The sequence below is a fragment of the Balaenoptera borealis genome, assembly GCF_965194805.1.
Source record: "Balaenoptera borealis genome assembly, chromosome: 11".
NCBI classification, from domain to species: Eukaryota; Metazoa; Chordata; class Mammalia; order Artiodactyla; family Balaenopteridae; genus Balaenoptera; species Balaenoptera borealis.
In genome coordinates, this window is record NC_138868.1 from 106,745,479 (window position 1) to 106,770,246 (window position 24,768).

Below are 24,768 nucleotides of genomic sequence, written 5' to 3' on the forward strand. Positions count from 1 at the left end.
GGTCCATTTATACGTGGATTTTTTCTTTATAAATACACTGGAAAGTTTTTTTGTAGATTTGCAACAATTTGAAAAAAACTCAGACAAACCGCATAGCCTAGAAATATGGAAAGACTAAGAAAAAAGTTAGGTCTGCCATGAATGCATAAAATATACGTAGATGTACATAGAACAGACAAAACATGCGTAAATCGACTGTTTATGTTAGCAGGTCAACAGGAGGCTAGTAGTTAAGTTTGGGGATTACACTCGGATTTCTGACTGCGTGGGAGTCGGCGCCCCTCGCCCCCGTGGTGTTCAGGGGTCAATTGTAGCACCTCTGGAATGGAGTCTCCACGCCGAGGAGCCACTGGTCCATCAGCGTCCAGAGCGCCAAAGGCACCCAGGGAGCCGGGAGATGCCAAGGGGCGAAATCGGGGCCACCTGACAGAGCCCTTCCCAGCAGAGGCTGCGGGAGTTCCCAGGCCGGCTGTTCAAGGCCGACAGGACCAACACACTGGCTGAATTTTGTTCAGTGGAAACGTCTGACTTCAAAGACAAAAAGGTGGAGCTTCAAAGTGGAGACAGAGTGGAATTCCAGAACCGTCACCACCCAGTTCCACCACTTGGAGTTAGAGTTTGTTAAAGAAACAGTGACCCAAAAAATGGGAGACTCAGAGACTCCTTTAAAGCTGGGGGGGGCTGGGTCCCCGGAAAAGATGGGTCATCGTGTAAGGTTCCTGCCTCCTAATCCAGGCACCCACAGGCCTCAGGGAGTTGGAACACCAGGGTCTGAGATCTGTTTTGTAAAGGATGAAGGGGCCTCTCTGGCCCAAAGGCAGCTCGCTGGAGCTACTGTAGCTGCGTCCAGACCCCGGGGTGGCTCAGCCAGCTGCGGTCTTCAAGGGCAACTGACGGAAAGGGGGAAACTCCCTGTCCATATTTTCGAAGCCAGTTAGAAGAAAAAAGTGAATAGTGAGGCCAAATCCTCCCACCGTGTGATCTTTTCCACGGGTGGCAGATGCTTAAGAAAAACGGTCCCAAAGCGAACCAGCCAGGAGGCGGAAGCAGTGGAATGCCCACGCCGGCAACACCAAGGGGCTTCTGCCCCCCACCTCCAGCCCAGAGCTGCCAGGGAGATCTCCTTCCCCGGGCTCCAAAGTATTTCCCCAGCAGCCTCATAACTGAGCAGCATGTTAACCGGTTACTCCAGTGAGATCCCAAATGCACGCCACACACCCCCTTAGGGCCCAGCGCCAAACACAGCACAGAGAATGAGAGTGCCCCCGGCTTCCGGCAGCAAGCCTCCGTTTAGGCTCAGGGGGTCTGTCTGGCTTCCTACAGCCTGCTACCCACAGGGGCCTGTGAGCAGGAGAGGGAAGATACTCTGTCTCTGCCTTTCTCACTGCCAAGCTCTTTTCTTCCCAGCCACCCAGGTGCTGCCCAAGGATGGTCTACACCAAGACTGTGATGTTTCCTGCAAGCCTGAGGCCAGGCCCAGCCTCGCCTGGGCTGAGAACCTCAGGGCCCCTGTAACAGGCAGTACTGCACAAAACAGGCACCAGAGTTCTACACTCATGTCAGCAAGCTGGTTCTTCTTGACTTTAGTCAATTCACACCCTTATCGCAACAGCAGGGACATGGAAAGACTATATTCCAGAGCCTGGCTCAGGGAATAACCACCCTCCCCCAGTTATAAAACTCCAAGCTGTTCCTAATAACATACCCACCTGTAGAATAGAATTAGAATCTTCTGCACAAATTCACACTGCACGACTCCTCTGCTCTGGTGACGCACCACCCCCCTTCTTCATCAGTGACTTAGGCTCACACCAGAAGCTTCCTTGGTGGTTGTTTGTACCTGAGGACACTGGGGTGATTTTGCAATCCAGCTTTCCGTCAGAAAACTGTGATTTCAGGAAATGCCATCCAATCTCAGGTTTCATTCTGAACTGAAGGGCTTTGAAGCACTTCCTTTTGCAGGAAAGTTGTTTATTTTCAAATACATGTTTTAGCAGTAGCTTTAGGTTCCTGAACCCTAAAACTCAGTGACCAGTCAGATGCCCCAGGTTCTGGGCATGGCCCAGGAACTCTGTTATTGTGTGACGGCGGACGGGCTCTAATTTATCTACAAAATAGCAAGAAGAAGGTTTATCTCAGGGCAAAAGCAACAGGGGAATACCTAGGGCTTCTCTTTCTACAAGGCTGGTACGGCTTCGTGCGATGTCTCACGCAAAAATATTTGCAAGTTGAATTCCTGATAGTCCCATATTGAGCCTTTAGGAGACTGAGGGATCAACTATTCACAAATCTGCCCAGCATGGTAAAACATAATTTCGTTATAGTTACTGACTAGCTTTGGGCTTAGCTTTTCTCAGGCTCCAGGATAAAGAAGAGACCCTCACCACTTCATCAACAATTACAACACAAAGCTGGGGCTTCTCCTAGACAATGACAACACGACAGTTACCAGCAGGCCTGCTCCACACCAACTGCAGAAGTGACAGGAAAGGATTCCTTATTTGTAGCAACAAAAGTCTGGCAATCTGGAGTGAAGTCCTATAAGGCTGATTTACAGACCAATAGCTCCACCCCCTCCTGCCCCCAACACCCCCCCTCCCCCCACAACACACAGTGTGAATTAGTGACAAGCAAGAGACAAGACTCTTAATCTACTCTATGGGAGCAACTGAGATAACCAATGAGTGTTCTCATTCTTTAAGAGGGAGAAAGATTTCGTACTCAGGTGAGACATCTGGTACTTAAGGTTCAATTCAAGAGCTACCTTCCTGCAGAAGGCCTGGAATAAGTCCTTTTTGGTGCCTCAGTTTCATCATTGATAAAAGGGGCCTGGAGGGACAGAGAGGAAGGGAAAATACTCTTTGACAATCCAGCATATTATTCTACACCTGCTGAAATGGAAAAAAAAAAAAAAAATCAGAGATGTCCATGTTTGTCAAGTATCTACAAAGCATTTTGTTTAGGTCCATCAAATACATAGAAAACACCAGGCCACTTCTCTCAGTTTGTTTTGTAATCAGATGGGGTTCATAATGTATCTTCGAACAAAAGAAAATGGAGCTCTCTGATCGCATCAGTTTGATAACCATAAGCGGTCCCAGTAAGGTAAGAAGGTGCATTCTTGGCGGAAGTCAGCACTGCATTTGATGTATTCTTAACTCAGCTAACAGGCAGGCTTTCAAGCCATGTTATCTGCCCACACATCTTGACCTAATTTAACAAGTTGCCATGGGAGCCCAGTGAAGGTTGATGCAATTTTCTTATCTTGGGAGGAAGAATGCAACTGTGCAAGAGAATGTGAAAATTCAGTTTCTAACTGATTTCCACACTTTCAGTGCAGTAACTAAGACAGCATCGGAAGAAGTAAAATGTATTCCTTTGAGAGTAAGATGAACAGAGACCTAGGCTCCTAGTGCGCTGGCAGGAAAATGGATTCACACCCCAGCACAGGGAATCTATACATACATCCTTTAGTTCAAGCCAAGTAATAGTGATGTAAAAGGTACACGTGCTCCTACTGTGTGGCCACACATACGCCGGAGTTAGTCGAATTTTAAGGAAACAGATTAAAAAAAAAAAAAAAAAAAAAAGAGCTCAGAACTTGAGATAGAAAATAGGTGTGACATTTATGAGCAATGAAAAGTTTTGCCAACACTTATACAATGATTTCCACTTTCCAAAGTATTTTTCCAAACTGCAGCTCATCTTAGCATGTCTGCATAGACTCAGAGATCCATTTATAAAAACTCCAGTCACTACAGGCTCCCTGTGTGGTGGAGGGGGCTGAGTAAGCATGTTCCATCCCCCTTCCCCGTTCCCTAGGACGTATGTGAAGTGATAAGGGGTCACAATGAGGGGCAAGATATAGTTTGCACTGCAGACAGGAGAAGTCCACCAGGCACTGAACACAGGAAGAAAAGCCACCCCAATTTGGATCACTCCCGACATGCCTAACAAATTCCTGACCTTCATCAAACCACAGCAATAAGAAAATCCAGTTCAAGTCTAAGGACAAAGACAATGTCTTGAATTCGTCAAGATAGTGAACCTTCCAAGGCTACGAACACTTGTCTGCACTCAACATGTGCTCAGATTTGCTGAAATAATTGATTTGTTACGAGTGAGCTCTCTCCCCTGCGTCTAGCACCATGTCTAGCACTCATTTGTCTCGTTAATTGAGTTAGTTCAATTACATTTTCACAGATCTCCTACCACCAAGAGAAGGAGGGACACTTCCATTTCACTAAAAGTAGAAGAGGGTACAAGGTAAATTTGCCTAAAATCACACAGTGTGTTAGGGCTGGGAGGAGCACAGAGGACTTCTGTTTTCTGGGCTATTGTTTGCACCTCCATTTGAGATGGTTTGAAAAGTTAAATCCCCAGTTATAAAGAAGAAACAACTGAATGGTAAGATACTTAGAAAAATGTTTTTTAGTTCAAATGACTACTTGAATTTTTGAGATCTTTAACTGATAAACATCCACTCTTTTCTTCCATTCACTGAATGTTTTATCCCCTAGAAAGAAAGAGATAGAGATAGAGACAGAGACAGAGATAGAGAGACAGAGAAAGAGAGAGAGGGAGGAGGGAAGGAAGGAAGGAAGCAAGGAAGGGAGGGAAGAAGGAAGGAAGGAAGGGAGGGAGGGAGGGAGGAAGGAAGGGAGGGAGGGAGGAAGGGAGGGAAGAAGGAAGGAAGGAAGGAAGGAAGCAAGGAAGGGAGGGAAGAAGGAAGGAAGGGAGGGAGGGAGGGAGGAAGGGAGGGAGGGAGGGAGGAAGGGAGGGAAGAAGGAAGGAAGGAAGGGAGGGAGGGAGGAATGAAGGGAGGGAGGGAGGGAGGAAGGGAGGGAAGAAGGAAGGAAGGAAGGAAGGAAGGGAGGGAGGGAGGGAGGAGTACCCATTAAAAATAATCTATCCAAATAAGGGATGACATCAAACATAACTCAGAGCTCCAGGACATTCCTGTATTTGTCCTGAAAAGAGCTTTTGATGTTCTCATCTGTTTGGCTCTGGGTTAGGATTGCCAGAGAAGCCTCACAGGCGGCATTTTGGTGTTGGCCCTCTTGAGGGCAGTTCATGTCCCTAATTTGTACTTCACACTCATTCCTAGTTCTTAAAATTTCCGATTCATCCTTTTCCTTCTCTTCTTGAAACTGGGACACGTGGAGAGATTCCCAACTCTCAGATAATTCTTGCCAAGGTACTGAGATCATCTTAGTCAAAACCCTTTAAATCACTCTTGTAGACTATTAGCTCTACAAGCTTCTCCCATCTAGGAAATCCAATAACTAATATATATAACCCCTTTCAGAGGAGTTTCTATTTGAGGTGGAGATGAGGCTTTCACCATTTCTAGAAACTTCTAGACTTTCTGTAGTGTAGCCATGAATCCTTAACAGAATCTTTTCCCATGAAGGCTGACCTAAATCATAAGACTCTCTTTGGCCATAACCCAAACTTTAGAACTTAAAGTCAGTTTATTTAATATCATTATCCACAAAACCGCCTTAACTAGCAAAATTTTCAGAACTGTACACCAAGCTAAGAGAGAATGATGAAAATTGTCATGGGAGAAGAATCATAATCGTGCCTGGTAATGGTGGTTATGGTGGCGATTATGCCAGAGGGAATAAGGCAAGACCTTTAATAAGGAGAAACTAAGTTGAGGATTTGGTCCTGGAAGCTCGGGCAGAAGGAGAAGAAGAGGTGGCCTTTACACTTGGGCAAATGACAGAGCCTAGGGTTCCCTGCACCATAAAACAGAAGCAAACACAGCCACTTAGAGATGTCTGCCACCTCCACAGCCCAGAGTCATTTCAGAGCTACCCTGGCCTCTCCTCCTCCTAATTAAGCAGCACTTCTCTCCTCCTCCATCAGTGTGTCCAAGTGGAGTCCAGTTCTTACAATACCTAAGAGTTATTACAGGAGCCAGCACTCCTGTGCATATTGAAAGAGACTTTATATACTTTCCTTATTCCAGGCGTCATTAATGGAAAAGGGCAAACTTTCATTGTCTGCTACCCAAGATGGGAAGGAACTCCCTGGCAAAGCAGCAAGTTCCCACCTACGCATGATGTTCCAGCAAGGACTTGGGGAATACTGCAGAAAGAAAAAAGTAGGGAACCTTTAAGCTCCTTTCTGGCCCATAACTCTATATATAGACCTTGTCGCTACCTCAAAATCCAGACATAACTCCTGAGCACCTATCCGTGCACTGAACTGCATGAGGAGCTGGAAGAATGCAACGTAAAAGACACACCCCTGATACTTGAAGGAGGAGGAACTTTTCTAAGCATGTGAGTTGTTCTCAAAGGTCAGCTGGCTTTCCTAGTAAAGACCTGAGATTTCCCTCACACAAGAACAGGGACCCAGCACACTCTTCAGATCAGACAGACACGTCACTAGAAACAGAGATTTTGCTGTCTGTCTTCATCCACACAAAGGGTCCCCACCAGTGACCCGTCCAGGGTGGATAAACCGTAAGAGAAGAGAGGGCAAGATCACAGCTGTGTCATCCAAGCTTAAGATAAGCTCTGCTCGCGACACAATTCCTAATTTTTACAAAACACTACAACCTTACAGAAAGGGTCTGATCATTAACATACGCCTGCTCCTTGGATAGTTCTCAGATATACTCTTCAAACCCTTCCAAAGTCAGACAGCCTATGGGCCACACCTTGCTTGGACAATGAATCATTTCGCTCAATTACCAGATTCTCAATCAAAGCCCAGACTCTCAACATACATCTTCCTTTCTCTATGATCTTTCTTCGTTCACCACTACTACAACTTTCACTCCTGGAAAAAAATCAACAATAAAGCTAAGTGACAAGAAAGGTTTCCTATATAGGGCAGGATCCGGCCAGAGTGTAGGGTGACTGAGGGCACTTTTCCCGTTGGAGAGACCAGCCTAATAATGAGGATTCTACCGCAGATGAGTGCAGGGTGTAGGCCATTCAGTGACGGCTCTGAGAGATGCCACTGCTGCTTTTGGGTTTAGAGAGACCTCGCAAGAGCAGGCGAGAAGTCCCTTGATGCTAGACCACAAGGCAGAGCTTCCAGAAACACCAAATCAACAAGAGTTCCCTTCTCCCAGTTACGGGTAAATATCCAAAATATCAGTTTTCCCTACCAACCTTGGAAAGGATCCCTTGGGATAGAATGACACTGCTTGCTTCCAAAACCCAATGGCTATTCCCAGAGTGGCTTGAGAGGCTAACCCAACCTCTCGGCGTCTACTTCTCCCCACCCGCCCCCCCCAGAAAGAAAGAGGCTGACTTCAGGGGCCGGGAACGCGCACAGAAGCTTCCAGGGAACCCACCCTCAGCGCCCAGGAGGCAGGGCAGGTGCCTACCTGTGTAGCCAGCCAGGGCCGCAGCGGGGATGACAGGCTTGTCCTTGTTGAGGTCAGCACGGTCACGCACATAGTCCTTGAAGGTGCCCTTGGGCTTGTGGTTGGGCAGGGCGGCCGGATAGTCCTCCGAGTCGAAGCTGTCGTAGGACGGGACGCGCTGCAGGCTGTTGAAGGATGACTGGCTGCTCCAGGACTGGGTGAGGCGGTCGCAGCTATCGTAGCTCTCTATGCTCTCAAAGGAGTCCTGGCCCCCGAGCTTGCCTGGAGGGGGAGGAGGAGGAGGAGGCGGGAGGAGGGCAGGGAGGAGGGATGGGAAGAGACACTGTGAAACGCTCTCGGTGAGGATGCGCAGGAGGGATGGAGGGAGTGGCCGGGAGCGGGGGAGAATGGAGGCGTGTGGGTTTGCTCTGGGGAGGAGGGGTTGCCTGGGCCCAGCCTCCGAGCCCCCTGCATGGTCTCGTCTTGCTCCAGAGCCCCTAGGACAGAGATTCAGAGTCGGGCACAGCTTACGTCTGCCAGAGGGAGACAGCAGTGTTGGGGACCACAAGAATTCTAGAGCCAGAAATCTACAGGCTGAGAATCCAGTCTGCTATGATGGGATTTCTGGCTGATGAATTAGACCCAATGAGTAGATGAAGAAATCTGAGCAGTGTCAGGCTCAATTCATTCCCTATCCTAACTCAAGCCAGGGAGACGATTTCAAAAGGCCCCATTTGGCAAAATATTCTTGTCATAAGAAAAAAAAATTCCATTAGACTAAGAGCAGATTGACCTTCCTTGACCTTGGAACTAAAATATTATTTTTTAGCCTTTTTTCCAAACACTCTTTTAAAATGAAATACATGCAGTAGTGCCTCTATGCCTTCTCAAACAGAGAAAGAAGTTATGAGATGCTTTTTCCAGGAGGTTAAAAAAAGAAAACACTATCACTCTTCTAGATAGAAATCCATATTCTTTATCCTCTCCAAGTGCAACTTTGTACTTGAAATTTGTACTTTATTAGGGAAATGTAGGCAATAAAAAACAAAGAAGTTGATTAAAGAGTTAAGGTCCATAGCGATGTCAGAAATCCTTTACTCTATGAGTTGCTTAAGGCATTCTTAACTGACCACAAGATCATGCAAGTTCATTAATTTCCCAAACCAGGTTATAAACAGCTGCTATGATTGCATAATAGCTGCTAGAGAAATTTCCATTGGCAAAAATGCCATTAAAAAGAAGCCTAAAAAAATGGGGGGGACAAAAATAAATGCATCTAACTACTGAAAAGGCTCACAGGAATATTTTTTTTATGTTTTATTTCCAGATACTTTCCAGGCAACCTAAATTAAATCATGGGAGATTAAATGGCCACTTCAGAAAATTCAAGAAGCCAAAGGATGTGACAAATGTGTACGCAGAAATACCTGTGAGTCAGGGCTGGCTGGTCTACCATGAAATTTCAATCCCAGAATAAGGCTGGCATACACAACGTAATACTAATGTGTTTCTGGTGTATTCTCCCCTTCATAACAGAGGGAATTCGTTAAACCAATGAAATTCAAATATTTAATCTTGGTGTCCAAACCAAAATTAAATATACAGTAATTAAGAAGGAAGATACACTGCTTCCAAAAAAAATTTTTTTTAATCCCAGGTAAAAGATACTCAGTTAAATATGTAATTTTTGCATAATCTCCCCCTTGCAGATTTCCTGAACCTCTTAACCCCTCCAATACTGCCTGGAACAGAAACATAGTTATTTATCTGCTTCATCTCATGCCTTCTTCCAATCACTCATTCAAAGAAGGGTAATCCCCAGAAGGTAAACGGAAGAGCCCCAGAAGGTAAAATGGAAGAGCTTCATGGAGTTATCGGCCCCGCCTACCCAGTCCACTGTCATATTTGCAACTTTTTATTATTATTATCTACTCAGTACTCTGTAATGACCTACATGGGAAAAGAATCTGAAAAAGAGTGGATACAGGTATACATATAACTGATTCACTTTGCTGTACACCTGAAGCTAACACAACATTGTAAATCAACTCTACTCTAATAAAAATATTTAAAAAATAAAAAAAGAACGGATTGTCCCTTCCAGAAATTCACATTAAAAGACTCAAGAAAACAGCCCCCAACCAAGAATGCAACAGCCTCTTTTCAACAGAACAGGAAATTTTGTGGTCTCTCATAAAAAGGTGTTTGCTCATAGCAGCTATCCATCTTACACACACCAAAAACCTAAGAAAGAAAGTTTATATTTTCATGAAGAATACTCCCACGAAGTCACCGATGTTGAGGCTGTATTTATACTCAAATGTCCCTGAGATGATTCTCTCAGTCATTTTTATATTTGGAGGGCACAGAGACTGGAATTTTCACATGCAAGACAGCTGAGCTTCCAAGGAGTCCCAAAAAGCAAGGGCACTAAACGAGGCCAGAACCACTCTCTGGCAGCCTCTCAAACATGAGCCAAATGCAAGTCTGTTGAGAGTTGCAGTTTATAGCAGTAGGCTGCTTTCATTTTAGCTCTCTTTCACAATCCTGGAGCTGGGAACCATCATTTACGGGTATTTTCTCCCAAAATGGGTTGACTCCAACTGGATTAGACACTCGGTTAGGCTACTGTGCTCATGCAGGGAAGCTCGTGTCCTCCACGCCATCCATCAGCTGGCTTTCCTGAGAAATGGCTCAGCGAGGTCCTTCCAAAGCTACTCCACCACACAGACCTCGGAGCACTCAGAACAGTAGGTTGGGGAGGACGACGGCAGCCCACTGAACAGACCAGCACAAAGAAGACAGCTCTCCGAGTCCACAGAAGTGGGACACAGAAGCACTCTGTATGCCCTAATGCAGTACACGAACACTACAATGATTGTTGATAATAAGCGGCTCGCAGTGATGCTTTCAGTCTAGACCGATCCTACCGTGTCACAGCCAATCAGCCCCTGGTATACATCCTGTCTGCGGCGCTTCTAACTCGCAAGAAGCAACCGTGAACAGACCAGTCTCCCCCTCAAGTCTGTGTGGTGTGAAGCTTGGTGCGAGTGAGGGAGAAGGAGGCCAGAGAGAAAGCCCTCCTGTCCTTTTGTACAGGTCACCGTCTGGTCCATCGGGATTCATTTGGGGTCGCGGGGCGGGTGGGGACCAAAACCAAAAACCAGGAGAAGGAGAGGGAGAAGGGGGAATCACACAAATGCAAAGCCAGACGCCAACTGGAAAACGACCTGGCAGCAGATCTGCCCAAAGTGACACGACGGCTGAGTCCCCACGCACACTCGGCCTCATCACACATGCACAGGAAGCCCCGTGAGAAAGAAAGGCGCTCTGTTGCTGTGACCCGCCTGAGAGAAAAGGTACACATGTGTGTAAGTATTTAAATAGACCTGCATCCAAAAATAAAGAAGAAAGGGGAAGGCGAAGCTGGTCCCACCCATCCCCTTCTGTCTGAAACACAAAAACACCCCGGGGCTGCAAGAAGGCAGATTACAGGTTCCGATTTTGCTGGGGACTTTCCCTCTGCAGGCCTGCTGGTCATCGCGAGGCCTGCTGGGAGGAAGTAGGAGCCTGGACACTCGAAGGAGAGGACAGTGTGTCCGGCCCACGAGGCCTTAGCATAGGAAGCAGGGTCATCACGGAGCAGAAGTCACCACGAGGCGGCCAGGCCCGACTTCTGGGGCCAAAGGCCTCGCAAGCACCACTTGGAAGTGCTTTCTCCTGTCCTCTTCCTGTCTCTAATTCCCTCCCACTTATCCATCAGAATAGTCATCTTTTTCAACTTGTCAGAAATCAGCTAGTCCTTCCTGGATGAACAAGTCCCTCTTTACGATGGACTGCACTTTTGTCAGAAACAAAACAATCTGGAAAACTTCACTAGGTGAGCCGCGCCTCTGAGTGTTTATGTCCTGATCTTAAAAACTGGGCGTATTTAACCTTTTTTGCTTTATAGAGTCAGCCAGCTCTATTTTGAACCATTTATTTCACTGTCAGTGAGTATTTTATCATTGTCCGAACAGTCACGGCAACGAAAGTACCTTCTTCTGGAAGTCTCTGGCCGCCTCTTTCCCTGGTCCTCTAGCTAAATACACACTTTCACCACACTGCTGAAGACTGGTTCCAAATAAGCTGTTGGTTAACCATCTTCTATCTTCCCAAACCAAAGAAGTCACAGGAGGCTAGGAAGCCCAGGCTGAGAAGCAGAGGTCATTCAGATACCAAGCCAGGATGTTCGGGATGACCGGGAATGTTCGGAACACCAGGATGACGCAGAGATAAGGGCTCTCCGGGAGGGTCTCTGAATCATTTTTATGTGATTGTGTCCTCCTTAAGCAAAATCCTCTCCAAGAAAATAACGCATACCTTAAAAAACAGCCACAAGCACCTAAAGTTATCAGGTGGTGAAATGTTTTACCTAAATAAGAAAGGCGATTGTTCTTCCTGCCAGATTTCAGTTCCACCATGGACCCAGACCCTTCATGTCATCATGAAGGACTTAGCTAAAATTCCACGATACAAAGTTCTTAATATCTAGACATTCTAAGATGGAAAGGCTGAAACTCAGGAATGCCCGGGGCTAAGAGCAAGGGGGGAAAAGTGGGACCTGGAGAGCTCACAAAGTCAGGTAATTCTTAGAATTTTCTAGAGCAGAAATCCGACCTACCACGACTGGTCCTCCCCATGCACATGTTGTCTGGGGTCACCACTTCTTGTTTGATGGCAAAGTAGTCAGTCTGCAAGGTGTCCGTCTGCAGAGGGTCCCGGAGGATGACCGAGGGATAGTCGTTCTCATACTTGAGGGAGAGGAGCTCCTCCGAGCTGATGGGATGGAGGGTCTGGTAGGACTCTGTAATGAAGCTGGGCTCGGAGAACTCCGAGGGAGGGACACACTGGGCATGCTCGATACCGTAGCCTGGAAACACAGAGCATGTGCAATTGGAGAGAGGAGAGAGGAGTACCGGCAACAGGCCGTTCCTCCCCACTTACAAGGGCCCCGCGATGTCAAACAAGCTGACTACCTTTGGGAATGCAAGAAAAATATTTTAAGTGAAAAGGGCCTGGGTTTTCAACCTTGCTCCACTACTCAAGAGCCGTGGCCCTTGACGAGACACTTCCCTTTTCTGACTTAATTGTCTCATCTCGAAAATAGGGATGGTGGCCACCTTCCTCAAGGTGTTGTGATGAAGATCCAATGACAGCATACATGGAAAAAGCCTACCAACATTTCTAGCACACAATAAGCTAGTTGTTGTTGTTGTCAGGATAAAAATCATAATAGTAAAGAGATAAAGTGAAAATAAACCTGCTTAAATAAGACACCCTTTGAAAGCAAAGTCATCAGATAAGCACAGCCCTACGCTGATTCTCTCCCTCCGGCCACCCCTGCAGCCTGGTGAGGGATACGGTACTAGGAGGAGAAGGCCTTATGTTCCTGAGGTTGCAGGCCATGCTCTGGAGGAAGGATTTCACAGGAAATGCTGTCACATCTACCAGTAAAAAGCAAAGAACAAGGTCCAGGGCAAAATCCCTAGCCCGCACCTCTGATGGCCACCACGGGGCACATAACGGTTTGCAGGCAAGTCACTGTCTCTCTGTGTGACCTTCATGCTGAAGACATGGGAAAGACCCCAGTGTAGGAGCGTGCAGGTGAATAAAACGTGCAGATAGGTTGAAGCCTTGTGCTTTGTGGGAAGAACAAAACCACCAAGAGTCTACATTTAAGAAGATATTATTTTCTGTAGAATTACCAGGCAGGGGCCTGAGATGGCCTAGGACAGGGGATCCCTTCCTAAGTTCCCGTGACAACGAGCAGGAAGTGGGGAGAAGGGCAGGAGGCGAACTTACTAATGAAGTAATCCGAGGTATAGCGGGACTCGGGGTACGGAGGGTTGACTCCATTAACTTGGTATGGCTTCACATCCTCTGCAACAGACAGGGGAGGAACGAAACAAAGAGGTCAGCCTGCAAGCAACGCTCAGCCGAAGAGGACCTTGGACAAAAGGACCACAGTGATCTCAGCCCCTCTTGGCAGAAATCTGCATGTCCACTAACTGAGCTGGTGTCTGAGTCTCCCCTGACTGGGGCCTTGTCTAGAGACGAGCTCACTAAAGTATGGCTAAGTTTATGATTCCGGTAGCTGCAGAATGGGATTTAATATCTCAGAAAGCGCATTCTGTGAGTAATCTCTAAGGGGTGGGAAGGCATTCACCCTCTTTCTGATGCATGCGTGTGCCGCCAGCAGCCGAGGCTTGAAGACATCTTGGGAGGTTACCAAAATCAGTCGCCAACACTCAGACCGATCAGGTCCAGAGCTTTTCAGAAATATAGGACCATCCCTAGGCAGGTAGATTTTAGAGCCTCCATTTCTTCCAACAGATGTCTGGTTTTTGTTTTGTGTTTTTTCTGTTGCCCTCAAATGTCAAGTTCAGGGCCACATAAGATGTTAGTAAGGTGACGCTACTTAGTGAAATATGACAGGGCTCATACAAAGAGAGAGAAGAGGCACAGAGCCAAACTCCTGTCCAGATGCCAACCTCCGCAGGAATGAGAATGGAACGTGGATGAAGGTAAGGAAGCAGAGGAAGCCTCTCTCTGTGGAACTAAGGTGAGCTTGTGGATCCTCTAATGACCCTGGAATCTGGTGGCGGCCCCGGACCATTGTAGGGAACAGTCTGATTACGTTTCACTGTAAGAATCAGACATAAAGACAGAGGGTTGGTTTGGGTTTCTCCTCAGGTATTTGATAGCTTGTTGGGAGCAGAGACTGCTGGGAAAACAAGTTTATGCCTGCACAGAAAAAACAGTTCCCAGCTGAGATAAAATGATTAAACTCTGCTTTAGCAGCTTATCAGATTGAAACATCCCCTGTACCTTTGGCCTGCCACCCCACCCAGAAAAGCTATGTTGTTTCGGCGCTGGGTTGCCTTAGTTTAATCACAGAACAAAAGCTGTAGCCTCAATACAGACGTCACGTTCAGCTCTTCAAGGACCTGAAGGAGGACGATTCTCCTGCCTCTCTCCCTTGAAAATGGGTGAGATGTTCTCAAACCCACTCCATTATTTCCTAATTCTCCTAAATTTGCTTGTATTATTCCTTTGCAGGAAGGTAGGCCAGAAGCTACCCCACGAGTCCGCATCATTACACAAAGAACACAGGACAGGAAGTTCGACTGAAAAGACTTAGGTTTAAGGAAACAAGTGATGTTGAGAAAACCACCTAACCTGTCCTCATTTTACAGACAAGGACACCGAGAGAACATGCCCTTCCCATGTCCCAGGGTTGTTTTGAGAATCCAATGAGAAAAACGTAGTTTCAAGCACTTTGGAAACAAGGAGGTGCTGTACAGATGAGTTATAACTGATCAGAGGCAGGTTTGGACACTCCAGGACAGCTGGCTGCCCCAGGGTGAAGACTGGAGGGAAACGGTGTATTAGCAGCATACATTGGGGCGACACGGTCTGGTATACCCCACTGCTGTGTTGATAAGCCAATGCTTGCATCAGATCTGTTCTGAGCCTGCTGTATCTTTTCCCTCTATACACAGGTGCTCACGTCAACATGTGCGAGTGGTTTGTGGCAGTTACACCGAGATCACGGCGTTGCTTTGGGGAAGGCCAGACTCACCTAGTTCTCGACTCTGCTTATTTATTTCTGTTTCAGCAGAAGCTGAAGAGAAGGGGAAAAAAGAAAAAGATAACACTTCTGTGCCCAGAGGAGTCTAATTTGGGTCTCTCCTGGGCATTGCAGAGTGGAAAATATCCTTAAACAAAGGAAGGTATTATATGGAATAAAAGTGCTAAGCCTGAGTTCTGCTGCCTGCCCCCCTCCCCCTCCCCCCGTCACCGCGTCTGCGCCAGGGCTTGGAGCTGGTGACCACAGGGAAAGGGTGGGCCTGGGTCAGAGAGGGCAACAGGCTTCTAGGCTTACAGTCAGCTGGAGGGCACTGCTGACTGCTGGTAACTGCAATTTATTTTAAGAAGAAATTCAGAAAAATAAGCGCAAAAACACCCAAGTTTGCCGCCTGCTGCTGTTTCTGTACTCAGCCAGGACTGTGGTACATGAGTCACTTGGTCCAAAAAGGTTGGAAGAGGCTGGTAGGAGAGGCCATGTCATTACAAGGTTGCAACACGGCGTCCTGACATAACCCCGGTTTCTGCTCCAGATGGAAAAGGTGTACCTCGCGACTGCAATTCCAATCCAGTTAGTGGGTAGAGAAGCCTGCTTATTAAGAAGCTCTGAGAAACAAACCTTGGATGTGGCCATGGATCAAGAGAGTGTGTCTTAAGATTACCAAAAAAAAAGAGAGAGAAAGAAAGAAAAACTCTCTTGTTGCTGGCTGTGGGCACTGCTTGTTCAAACAGTACCTGAGTCTAAGATAAGGATTGGGACCAGAACTTCGCATACCAAGAAGCTTCAGGAGGACAGTCTAGCTAAAGATTAAAATTGGAACCTCCAGTACACAGAAGAAAAAGAAACTTACATTTATGGAACACTTGCTATTTACCAGGCACCGTCTATGCCATAGACCACACGTGCTGTGATTGGATGCCCAGGTGATGGCATCGACGTTGCACCGCTGGGCACGCTCCCGGACCTACTCTCGAAGCCACCCCATACGGCTCCCACCTCACCCCGCCCCCATGCATTTACCTTTCTGCAGGATCTCCAGATGCTCCCACAAGATGTCCCCAACGAAGTCTGGGGCCAGCTCGAGAAAGCAGTCTTTCCCCAGCGCGCAGAGGGCTGCCCCGTTCATGCAGAACTTCTGGAAGTCCACACCCTTTAGGCTGAACTCATTGACAGCCCACATCACCCAGTCCCGAACATGGGTCTCTGTCCACTGCCGGGGGTCTGCGGGGAGAGATCAAATGACGTTCCAGCAGATGGGGCTCTTAACTCTTCCCCGAGCCTCAGAGACAACATGAAAGCATCTGACCTTCACTGAGGATGTTCTCGGATTCACAGAATTAGGAATGCCCGATGGGGCATCTTCCATAACCCTCCCCCCACCCCCCACCCCGCATCCAACAGCCCCATCTTCTCTATCTTGCCAGCTAGAAGATCACTGTCATCAGCTAAAAAGTAGCAGAGTATTCCCCACCCTTGGAATCTTCAGACCAAGATTCCAGGAATCTCCTCTTTCACTGCCTTGTTTCCATCAGACTTTTTTAAAGCCTGGGACAAGGGAACAAATGACTTCTTTAACAGCAATAATAACAACGTCAAGTGTGCTCTGGATGTGGCACTCACCTCTGCCTGCTCTTAACTCTTATAATGTACTTGAGACCATCATGCTTAATTATTTTTATCTTAGTTAATCATGGTTAGCTCAGTTGTCCCTGGGTATCCAAGGAGGATTGGTTCCAGAACCCCCTCGGATACCAAAGTCTGTGGATGCTCATCTCCCTTACATAAAAGGGCGGGGTACAGTCAGCCCTCTGTATCCGTGGGTTCCTGCATCCGCAGATTCAGCCAACCGAATCTGACCTGTGGTTGGTTGAATCTGCCAATGCGGAACCCTCGGAGGGCTGACTGTAATAATCACAGCAATTAGTAATAGTAAGCCATTCAAATGATACTTAGTAATAACGACATTATTAGGTACCTGTATTATACCAGATACCCTTCAAAATATATACACATCACAGGCCCTGCATTGAGTAGAAGTGTAGGACAGACGATATATAATCTTCACACATGACCCCTGGTTTAACATGACTACACCGGCTAATGACACTTAAAGAGTTCAGATGGTGGCAGGCTGTGAGGCCCACAGCATGCCTGCTCTCAAAGTTACCCCCTTCGATCTAGACCATGACCTTATGAGATGCTGGAGAACCCAGGGGTCAGAATTCACTGTATTGTGCCTTGTGATTGGGCATTGCTGTCAGCTGAGGTTTGTGGGAAAGTAGAATACACGGAAAGGTAGACAGATACGTTCACAGAATCTACCAAAGGCTTGCGTCTGGCAGGGTGGAAGCCTCTCATGCAGCAGTAGCACTGGCCTGGTCTAAAGACAGCTTCTGTTTCTCTTACTCAATAGAAAAGCGTTCTTTCTGTTCTCAATTGTTCAGGAAATGCTGCTTGGTCAAGGCTTAAGTCTTCCCCCATCATGTTTCCTTTCTGACAACTCAAGCCACTTCCCCTTACATTCCCGAATAAACCCTTTTGGATGAGAACACCCAAAGGTAAACACATTTCACCAAAGGACATGGAAAAGAAAATGAGTAAATTCCCAGAAATGCAGCTCATCGAGTTCATCCAATGGTGGCCCAGAATGACTCCAAGACCATGCCTTCCCAACTTGTCTGTACTATGGAGTCACTTGAGAAGCTTCAGAATTACTGATGCGACCAGCAATTGTGACTTAATTGGTCTGGGACCTGACCTGGACTGTGGAATTTTTTGACGATCCCCTGTCTAATGTGCAAACAAGTTTGGGCACCACTGCCCTAAAACCAAGATGGCAGGGGCAAGCCTGGGAGATGAAGGAGCATCGGCATGTGTCTACGCTTGTTCCAACAGATGTCTGCAACGATCTGTGGCTGCTGACTGAAGCGTGGTGAGTAATAACGTCTATCTCACCCAACAGGTGAGAAAACTAACCATGCCTCAAAGTCTGATCCCATCATCTCTCCTTCCAACTACAAAACCTACCTTTTGGAATTCCCAGGCGTTGCTGCTCTTTAGAGAAACCACTGAAGGTAGCTTTCAAGGCTTGAGACATCATTTCTTTGCTGCTTGGAGTTAAGAGCGGAACATCTGCACATTCCATATCTGTAAGGAAAAAATAGCACATGAATACTAACAAAAACGAAATAGGTGATGGATGTTAGCTAGACTGGTGGTGGCGATCGTTGTGCAACAGACACAAATATCACATCATTATGTTGTATACCTGAAACTAACGTAAGGTTACATGTCAGTTATACCTCAGTTTTAAAGATAAAACTAAGTAGGTAATTAACCTCCCATAAAATATAATAGAGCATGAATGGTCTGAAGAAGAAGACAAGCTGAGAAATAACTGTAGTAGCATCCTCACCAGGGCAGGTAAAATTTGGGGGGCTTTCCACAATGTGGTAGGGCCCATAAAAAAAAACAAAAAACAAAAAACCTGACTCTTGCCTCGTATGCTCTGCCTCTCTGGCAAAATACATTTATTCTTTCTGTATAGCTCTACTAATTCCCCCATAGCCCCTACCCATCCTTCACACTCACTGAGAATATTAATGTTTCTACACACTTGCCGTTACCTATGAAAAGGAAATAACAACATTCGTTCAATAAATAATTATTTAGCATTTGTCACATGCAAGGGATTAGAGAAAGAACAGTGAACAAGACAGTAATGATGCCTACCCTGAAGGAGCTGGATATCAGATTCTGGCAGGGAAATCAGTCATTAAAAAAACTATTTACACAATTAAACGTTCAAATACAATGTCAGTAAGGGCTTCATAGGAGGAGTAGAAGATGAAGTGTTAACACATAACAGGGAGTCCTGCAGGTCTGGAGGAATCAGAGAAGGCCTCCTTTCGAAGTGAGATGTTTGACCTGAGACCTGAAGGATACACAGGAGTTTTTTAAAAACTACTCCAGACCAGTGGTTCTCAAAGTGTGGTCCCCAGACCAGCCATATCAGCATCACCTGGGAGAACTCAGCCCCACCCAGACCTCCTGAATCAGAACCTCTGAGGGGGCGGAGCCCGGAAATCCGTTTGTAACACAGAATCCAGGTAATCCTGATGAGCACTGAATTAGAGGGCTGTGATCCGAGATAAGAGAATAGCACAAATGAAGGTCCTGAGATGGGGGAAGAGGGCAACCTGGGCCTGTTTTAGTATCAAAAAGATCAATGCAACTGGAGCAGAGTGATCAAGGGGACAGCAGCTTGAGAGGAGGTTGAAAACACAAGTAAGGAGTGAGTTAAGGAATTTATAATTGTATCCTGAGCAAAACAGGCATTGAGAGTTTCATGCAGAGGAATGACATGACTACACTGTGTTTGAAGAATGTCATCTTACGGTAAGTCTACTTTTATTTTATTTATTTATTTATTTTTGGCTGCGTTGGGTCTTCGTTGCTACGCGCTGGCTTTCTCTAGTTGCGGCGAGCAGGGGCTACTCTTGGTTGCGGTGGCTTCTCTTGATGCGGAGCTCGGGCTCTAGGCACGTGGGCTCAGTAGTTGTGGCTCACGGTTCTAGAGCACAGGCTCAGTAGTTGTGGCACACGGGCTTAGTTGCTCCGTGGCATGTGGGATCTTCCCAGACCAGGGATCGAACCCGTGTCCCCTGCATTGGCAGGCAGATTCTTAACCACTGCACCACCAGGGAAGCCCCCGGTAATTCTATTTTTAAATTTTCAAGGAAATGCCATCCTGTTTTCTCACAGTGGCTGCATGATTTTACAGCCCCACCATAGTGCACAAGGGTTCCACCTCCTTGCCAACACTAATTTTCTGCATTTTTTATAGTAGCCATCTTAATAGATGTGAAGTGTATCACACTGTAGTTTTGATCTGCATTTTCCTAATGATTAGTGATGTTGAGCATCTTTCCATGGGCTTATTGGTGATTTGTGTATCTTCTTTGGAGAAATGGCTACTCAAGCATTTCTAGTAGAGTGATTTGTCTTTTTGTGTTGAGTTTTAGTTCTCTATATACCCAGAAGAGCTGATAGCAGGGTCTTGAAGAGATATTTGTACACTCATGTTAATAGCAGCATTATTCACAGTAGCTAAAATGTGGAGGCAACCAGGTGTCCATCAACAGATGAGTGGATAAGCAAAAGGTAGTATATACACACACAGTACAATATCATTCAGCCTTACAAAGGAAGGGAATTCTGACATATACTGCAACATGGATGAGCCTTCACATTATGGTAAATGAAATAAGCCAGTCATGAAAAGACAAATTATATAAGGGACTTAGAATTCTCAAATTCATAGAGACAGCAAGTAGAATGGTAGCTTCCAGGGCCTGGAGGGAGGAGGGAATGGGGGGTTGTGTCCCGGGGACAGAGTTTCAGTTTTACAGGATGAAAAGAGTTCTGGAGGTGGATGGTGGCAATGGTTGTGCAACATTATGGGTGTATTTAATCCCACTAAACTGTAACTTAAAAATAGTTAAGTTGGTAAATTTTAGGTTATGTTCACTTTACCACAATTTTTAAAAATGGGTTAAAAAAATAAAAAGATCCCCTTAGCTGCCGGTAAAGAATGGTTTAGGAGGTAACTCCAAATGGATGCAAGAAGACTTGTTAAAAAGCTCTTGCATCAGTTGTGGTGAGGGATGATGGAGGCTTTGGCTAGGAAGATGGCTCTGCAGAAAATGTTAAGTGGTCAGATGTGACATGCATATAGGAGGTTAACACCTATAAAACTTGATTTATGTAGGTGGTGAAGAAGTATGAAGAATCAAAATCTGCAGATTCACAAATGTGACCTCCTTTGTTATTGCCACGTGCATCTTTACCTCTGCTGTGTCCCTCTTGTACTTGCAGACCATGTTCAAAGCCAAGATACATAGATATGGTTCAAGTTAAAAATCCTCCAAATTCACCTCAGGCACAACTTCCAACAAAAAGCAAATAAGCAAAGAAATGACTTGAGAATTCCTACTAGCTGTCCTGTGACCTTGAGACAGCAATGCACTTTACTGCAGTAATTTCCAGAAGCCCTCTTGCTCACCTGGAATCTTCAGTGTATCATAGGAAACTGACAGAAAATGGCGGGGCCACTGGAGAAGTTCCTCCACCAGCCATCTCTAAACCCTGGCTAGTTAAAAAGTTCCCTGGATGTAAGTAATGTGTTATTGGCTGGATAAAATGGAAACATAGGAGGGAAAAAAATGATAATTGGTGACCTCTGAAAACAGAAACAAATATATTGCCTCTGAACATCAAAATGAATGGAAACTACGTGGCGAGAAAGAAGGGCAGGCAGCTCTTTCCCTCAGTTTGCTTTGAGCGGTGCTACCAGGAAACTGCCCAGAGTCTGCCCTGTGCCCTAGAAGAACAGAAGGGTTCACTGCTGTGGCTCTCCCAGGCCCTGCACTGAGGGGGATCTGAAGTTACAGGGAGTGGAGAGTTTGGGTTGCCCTGGGACATGCCCAAAAAAGCCTAGTGGAAAAATCAACACACCTCCAGGAAGGTTGACAAAATGCTGGAAAATCCCAGATTGTTAAGGGGAAAAGTAGGGGGACGGGATAAAATGTTGATTACATAACATCCAGCCCTTTGAACAATGGAATAATCATCACATGAGTCACTAAGAAAGACATCAGTGCTCCCCCTTCATCCCCACTCTCTTCATCCAAGAACAGCTAAGGGACAGGTCCAGGAGATCTTCCCTTAGAGTGGAAGTCAGTTTGACTTTAGAGAAAAGGGCTCTCTATTTAATCAAGAGTATCGCTTCTGAAAGAAGGAACAAATGCAGCAACCCCAGCTCCCAGCACAGGAGTCAATCAACAAACGCTGGATGAATTCAACGTCTTCCAAATTTGAATCAACTTTCCATCCCTTCGCTCCCATCCAACACCAATTCATGAACTTGAACTGTGTGGGTTTTGTTGTGTGTGTTTGTTCCCTCCATTGGATTTATGACTCGATGAAAAGGACTCTACTGATGGCAGAAGTGGGCCAGGAAAATGCATGTGGAAAATGTGGGCCAGGCCAAACGGACCAGCAGTGGTTCTGCTGCAAACTGGAACCGAAGGATGAGGCTAGGAGGCCCCAGACGCCTTCTGAACAGGAAAGCCTGGGCAGCTGGATGCTAGGGTCATGTGAAAGCTGAGGGTGACAGCAGAGAGCCCGGAGTCTGCTTCCTATCACAGCGGTGCCCCAGCAGTCTGGCCAGGACAGGGCCTCTGGGCTGACAACTCCCCATGCAGGTTTCCACTTCCTGTCAGGGAGCCGGCACTTCCAGGTTCTGGCTTGTTCTCTCCAAGGGAAGCAGCTGGAATTAACTTGTGCCTGTCCGCCTCAATGCCATTCTCAAAAGCCTGGTCCACATGCCAGGCTTTAGGTGCTGCAAGGCACCCAGAGGCTGTGCCCCTGACTGGGGACTCAGAGCGCTGGGTCTCTGGAAAAGGCGCTCCCAGCCCAGCTGGGGAAAGCCAACACCACACACTTGGGACACCTGGACTTGATGAGCTCAGCAGAAGGCGTTATCAGTGCCTTTGGACCCAAAGCATTCAGACAGGAAAGTCAGAGCTTTATCTATTTTCATGAAGTGTGGAATTGAAGGTTTAAAAACAAATCAAAACTCCTCTATAAGCGAATGAACAATCAGCCAGGATTGTCTTTTTTAGTAGCACAGGCACTGCATGTAAATGATGATGAATAATCACTTTCAAAAGTGGTATTAACATAAAACATTAAACTCTCCTCATGAAGAATATGAATGCAAAAATGCCCTCTGTGTTGCTCGTTCATGTTTGTGGCAGTTCTGTCAATTACACTGACCAATAAAAATAATGAAATCATTACACAGGTGGAGAAGCTGACATGGTTTTTGGCCCAAGCAGGCATCTCTGTTATTCTGACCACACCTTATCTCGTTACCTATTAAAATATATGGAGGTTCCTTAAAAACAGAACTACCATACGACTTTTCTATTAGGTGCCAAAAGTATTTCTAATTTCAGCAGCAGCATCTATAAATTAATCAATGCTCCACAGAAGTTAACTAATTGTATTTTACGGACAAGAACTAAAATTGCCTTTGTGCTAATAATTGTACTTGCGATACCCTGAATTGCAATAACACATTTGTTTCAAAATGCTGAGCACCTGACCTGGAAATATACTATGCTGATATGGTGGAGGCTCTAAGTATATTTATGAAACATAAACATATTACAAGTATATTCGATTTCTGACCCAGGGATTATTCCTCAGGACCCTAAATCTGAGTTAATATTTATAGGAATCACCCAGATTTCTGAGAGGAGAGTTGTACAGAAGCTAGTGAGCAAATAACGGTCCCAAACTCTGTCCAATCAAGACTGCACAGTATCAGAGTAGAAATTAGCAGATAGTTTTTCTTGAATCCGTAGGAACACAATGAATTGTGGCCTTTTCAATGCAGGGAAACATCTGCTTTTTCACTGTGACCTAATCCTGAACAAAAGCTTATACAGCCCAAGGATGTTTTAAGTCAAATGTAGAACAAGGGTTTCAATTCACTCATAATGGAACTCAAAGTTAAGGACTGCTCAGTGCCCAAGAACCCATCAAGGACATGTCACGTGACTTTTCAGACCATTCTATTAAGTTGTTTGAAACCGAACGGCTACAAATATCGTATATTAACGCATGTATGTGGAACCTAGAAAAATGGTACAGATGAGCCGGTTTGCAGGGCAGACGTTGAGACACAGATGTAGAGAATGGACATATGGACACCAAGGGGGGAAAACTGCAGTGGGGTGGGGATGGTGGTGTGCTGAATTGGGCGATTGGGATTGACATGTATACACTGATGTGTATAAAATTGATGCCTAATAAGAACCTGCAGTATAAAAAAACAAACAAACAAAACAACTAATACTAAACTTTCATTGGGTTATTTGTATGGAAATATGTTAATATAAATGTTTCAGACATTACATGAAATTTCTAAAAATCTCATACTTGTATTTGTATGGAAATATGTATGGAAATATGTTAATATAAATGTTTCAGACATTAAAAAAATAAAAAATAAAAAATAAAATAAAATACTACTAGCTCTAAAAAAAAAAAAAAAAAAGAAACCGAACGGCTCATATCAGCAACGTTACCTAGAATCTAAGCCTGAAGTGGCGTTGGTTCCAGGAGAAGTTCAAGACCTATGGCCTTGCTGAACTGAGATGCTCCTCCTCTCACCATCCTCAAATAAACGGCAGGAAGACTGGAGCATCCGGGACCCGAGGGTTAGGCGATGGACTAGAAATCCAAGGTGCACATTCCAGTCTTGTGCAGCCACTGGATTGGCCAAAGCCTGGTGGGTTACCATGACGACACCAGCCACGGGTGGTGGGTATTGCCCCAATCAATAGCAGCAGGAAAGAAACACCAGTTATGAATGATACACCTTACATCTGAAAACCACTACGGTCCACCGAGACCCTTCCCGTATACTGTTCCCCAATATCCTCACAACATAAAGCTTCCGGGGGAACTGGGAAAGTATTACAGGACCCCCACTTCACAGATCAGAAAACCAAGACTGCAAGAGATCAAGAGCCTGCCTTAAACTCCATCTTTCAACTTTCACATCCAAGGTCTTTCCATTCACTTCCACTGCTGCTGCAAATAGGAATGGACCAGAAATCCAAGAACACTAAAATTTCTACAGCTGAGACACAGAAAACGGGACTTTTATTTCTCAGTTTGAAAATGAGATACACTTGAGTCATTTAATTAAAAACTTAAACAAAACCATTTCTGG

General features: G+C 45.8%; 1 protein-coding gene across 6 annotated transcripts in view; it reads right to left on the reverse strand.

Moving 5' to 3' along the window:
• The window catches only part of ETS1 (ETS proto-oncogene 1, transcription factor), a 128,918-nt gene that overhangs the window by 15,546 nt on the left and 88,604 nt on the right, over nt 1-24,768 (reverse strand). For 3 of the 6 annotated variants that reach the window (XM_082340958.1, XM_082340960.1, XM_082340961.1), the window contains 5 exons: nt 17,988-18,107; nt 15,981-16,181; nt 13,175-13,252; nt 11,994-12,242; nt 7,352-7,612 (listed from right to left, as the gene is read on the reverse strand). In XM_082340958.1, coding sequence (XP_082197084.1) covers nt 7,352-7,612; nt 11,994-12,242; nt 13,175-13,252; nt 15,981-16,181; nt 17,988-18,107 — 909 coding nt within the window. The remainder of the gene's footprint in view (nt 1-7,351; nt 7,613-11,993; nt 12,243-13,174; nt 13,253-15,980; nt 16,182-17,987; nt 18,108-24,768) is intronic. The other 3 variants (XM_082340962.1, XM_082340963.1, XM_082340959.1) reach the window with 2 other exon arrangements.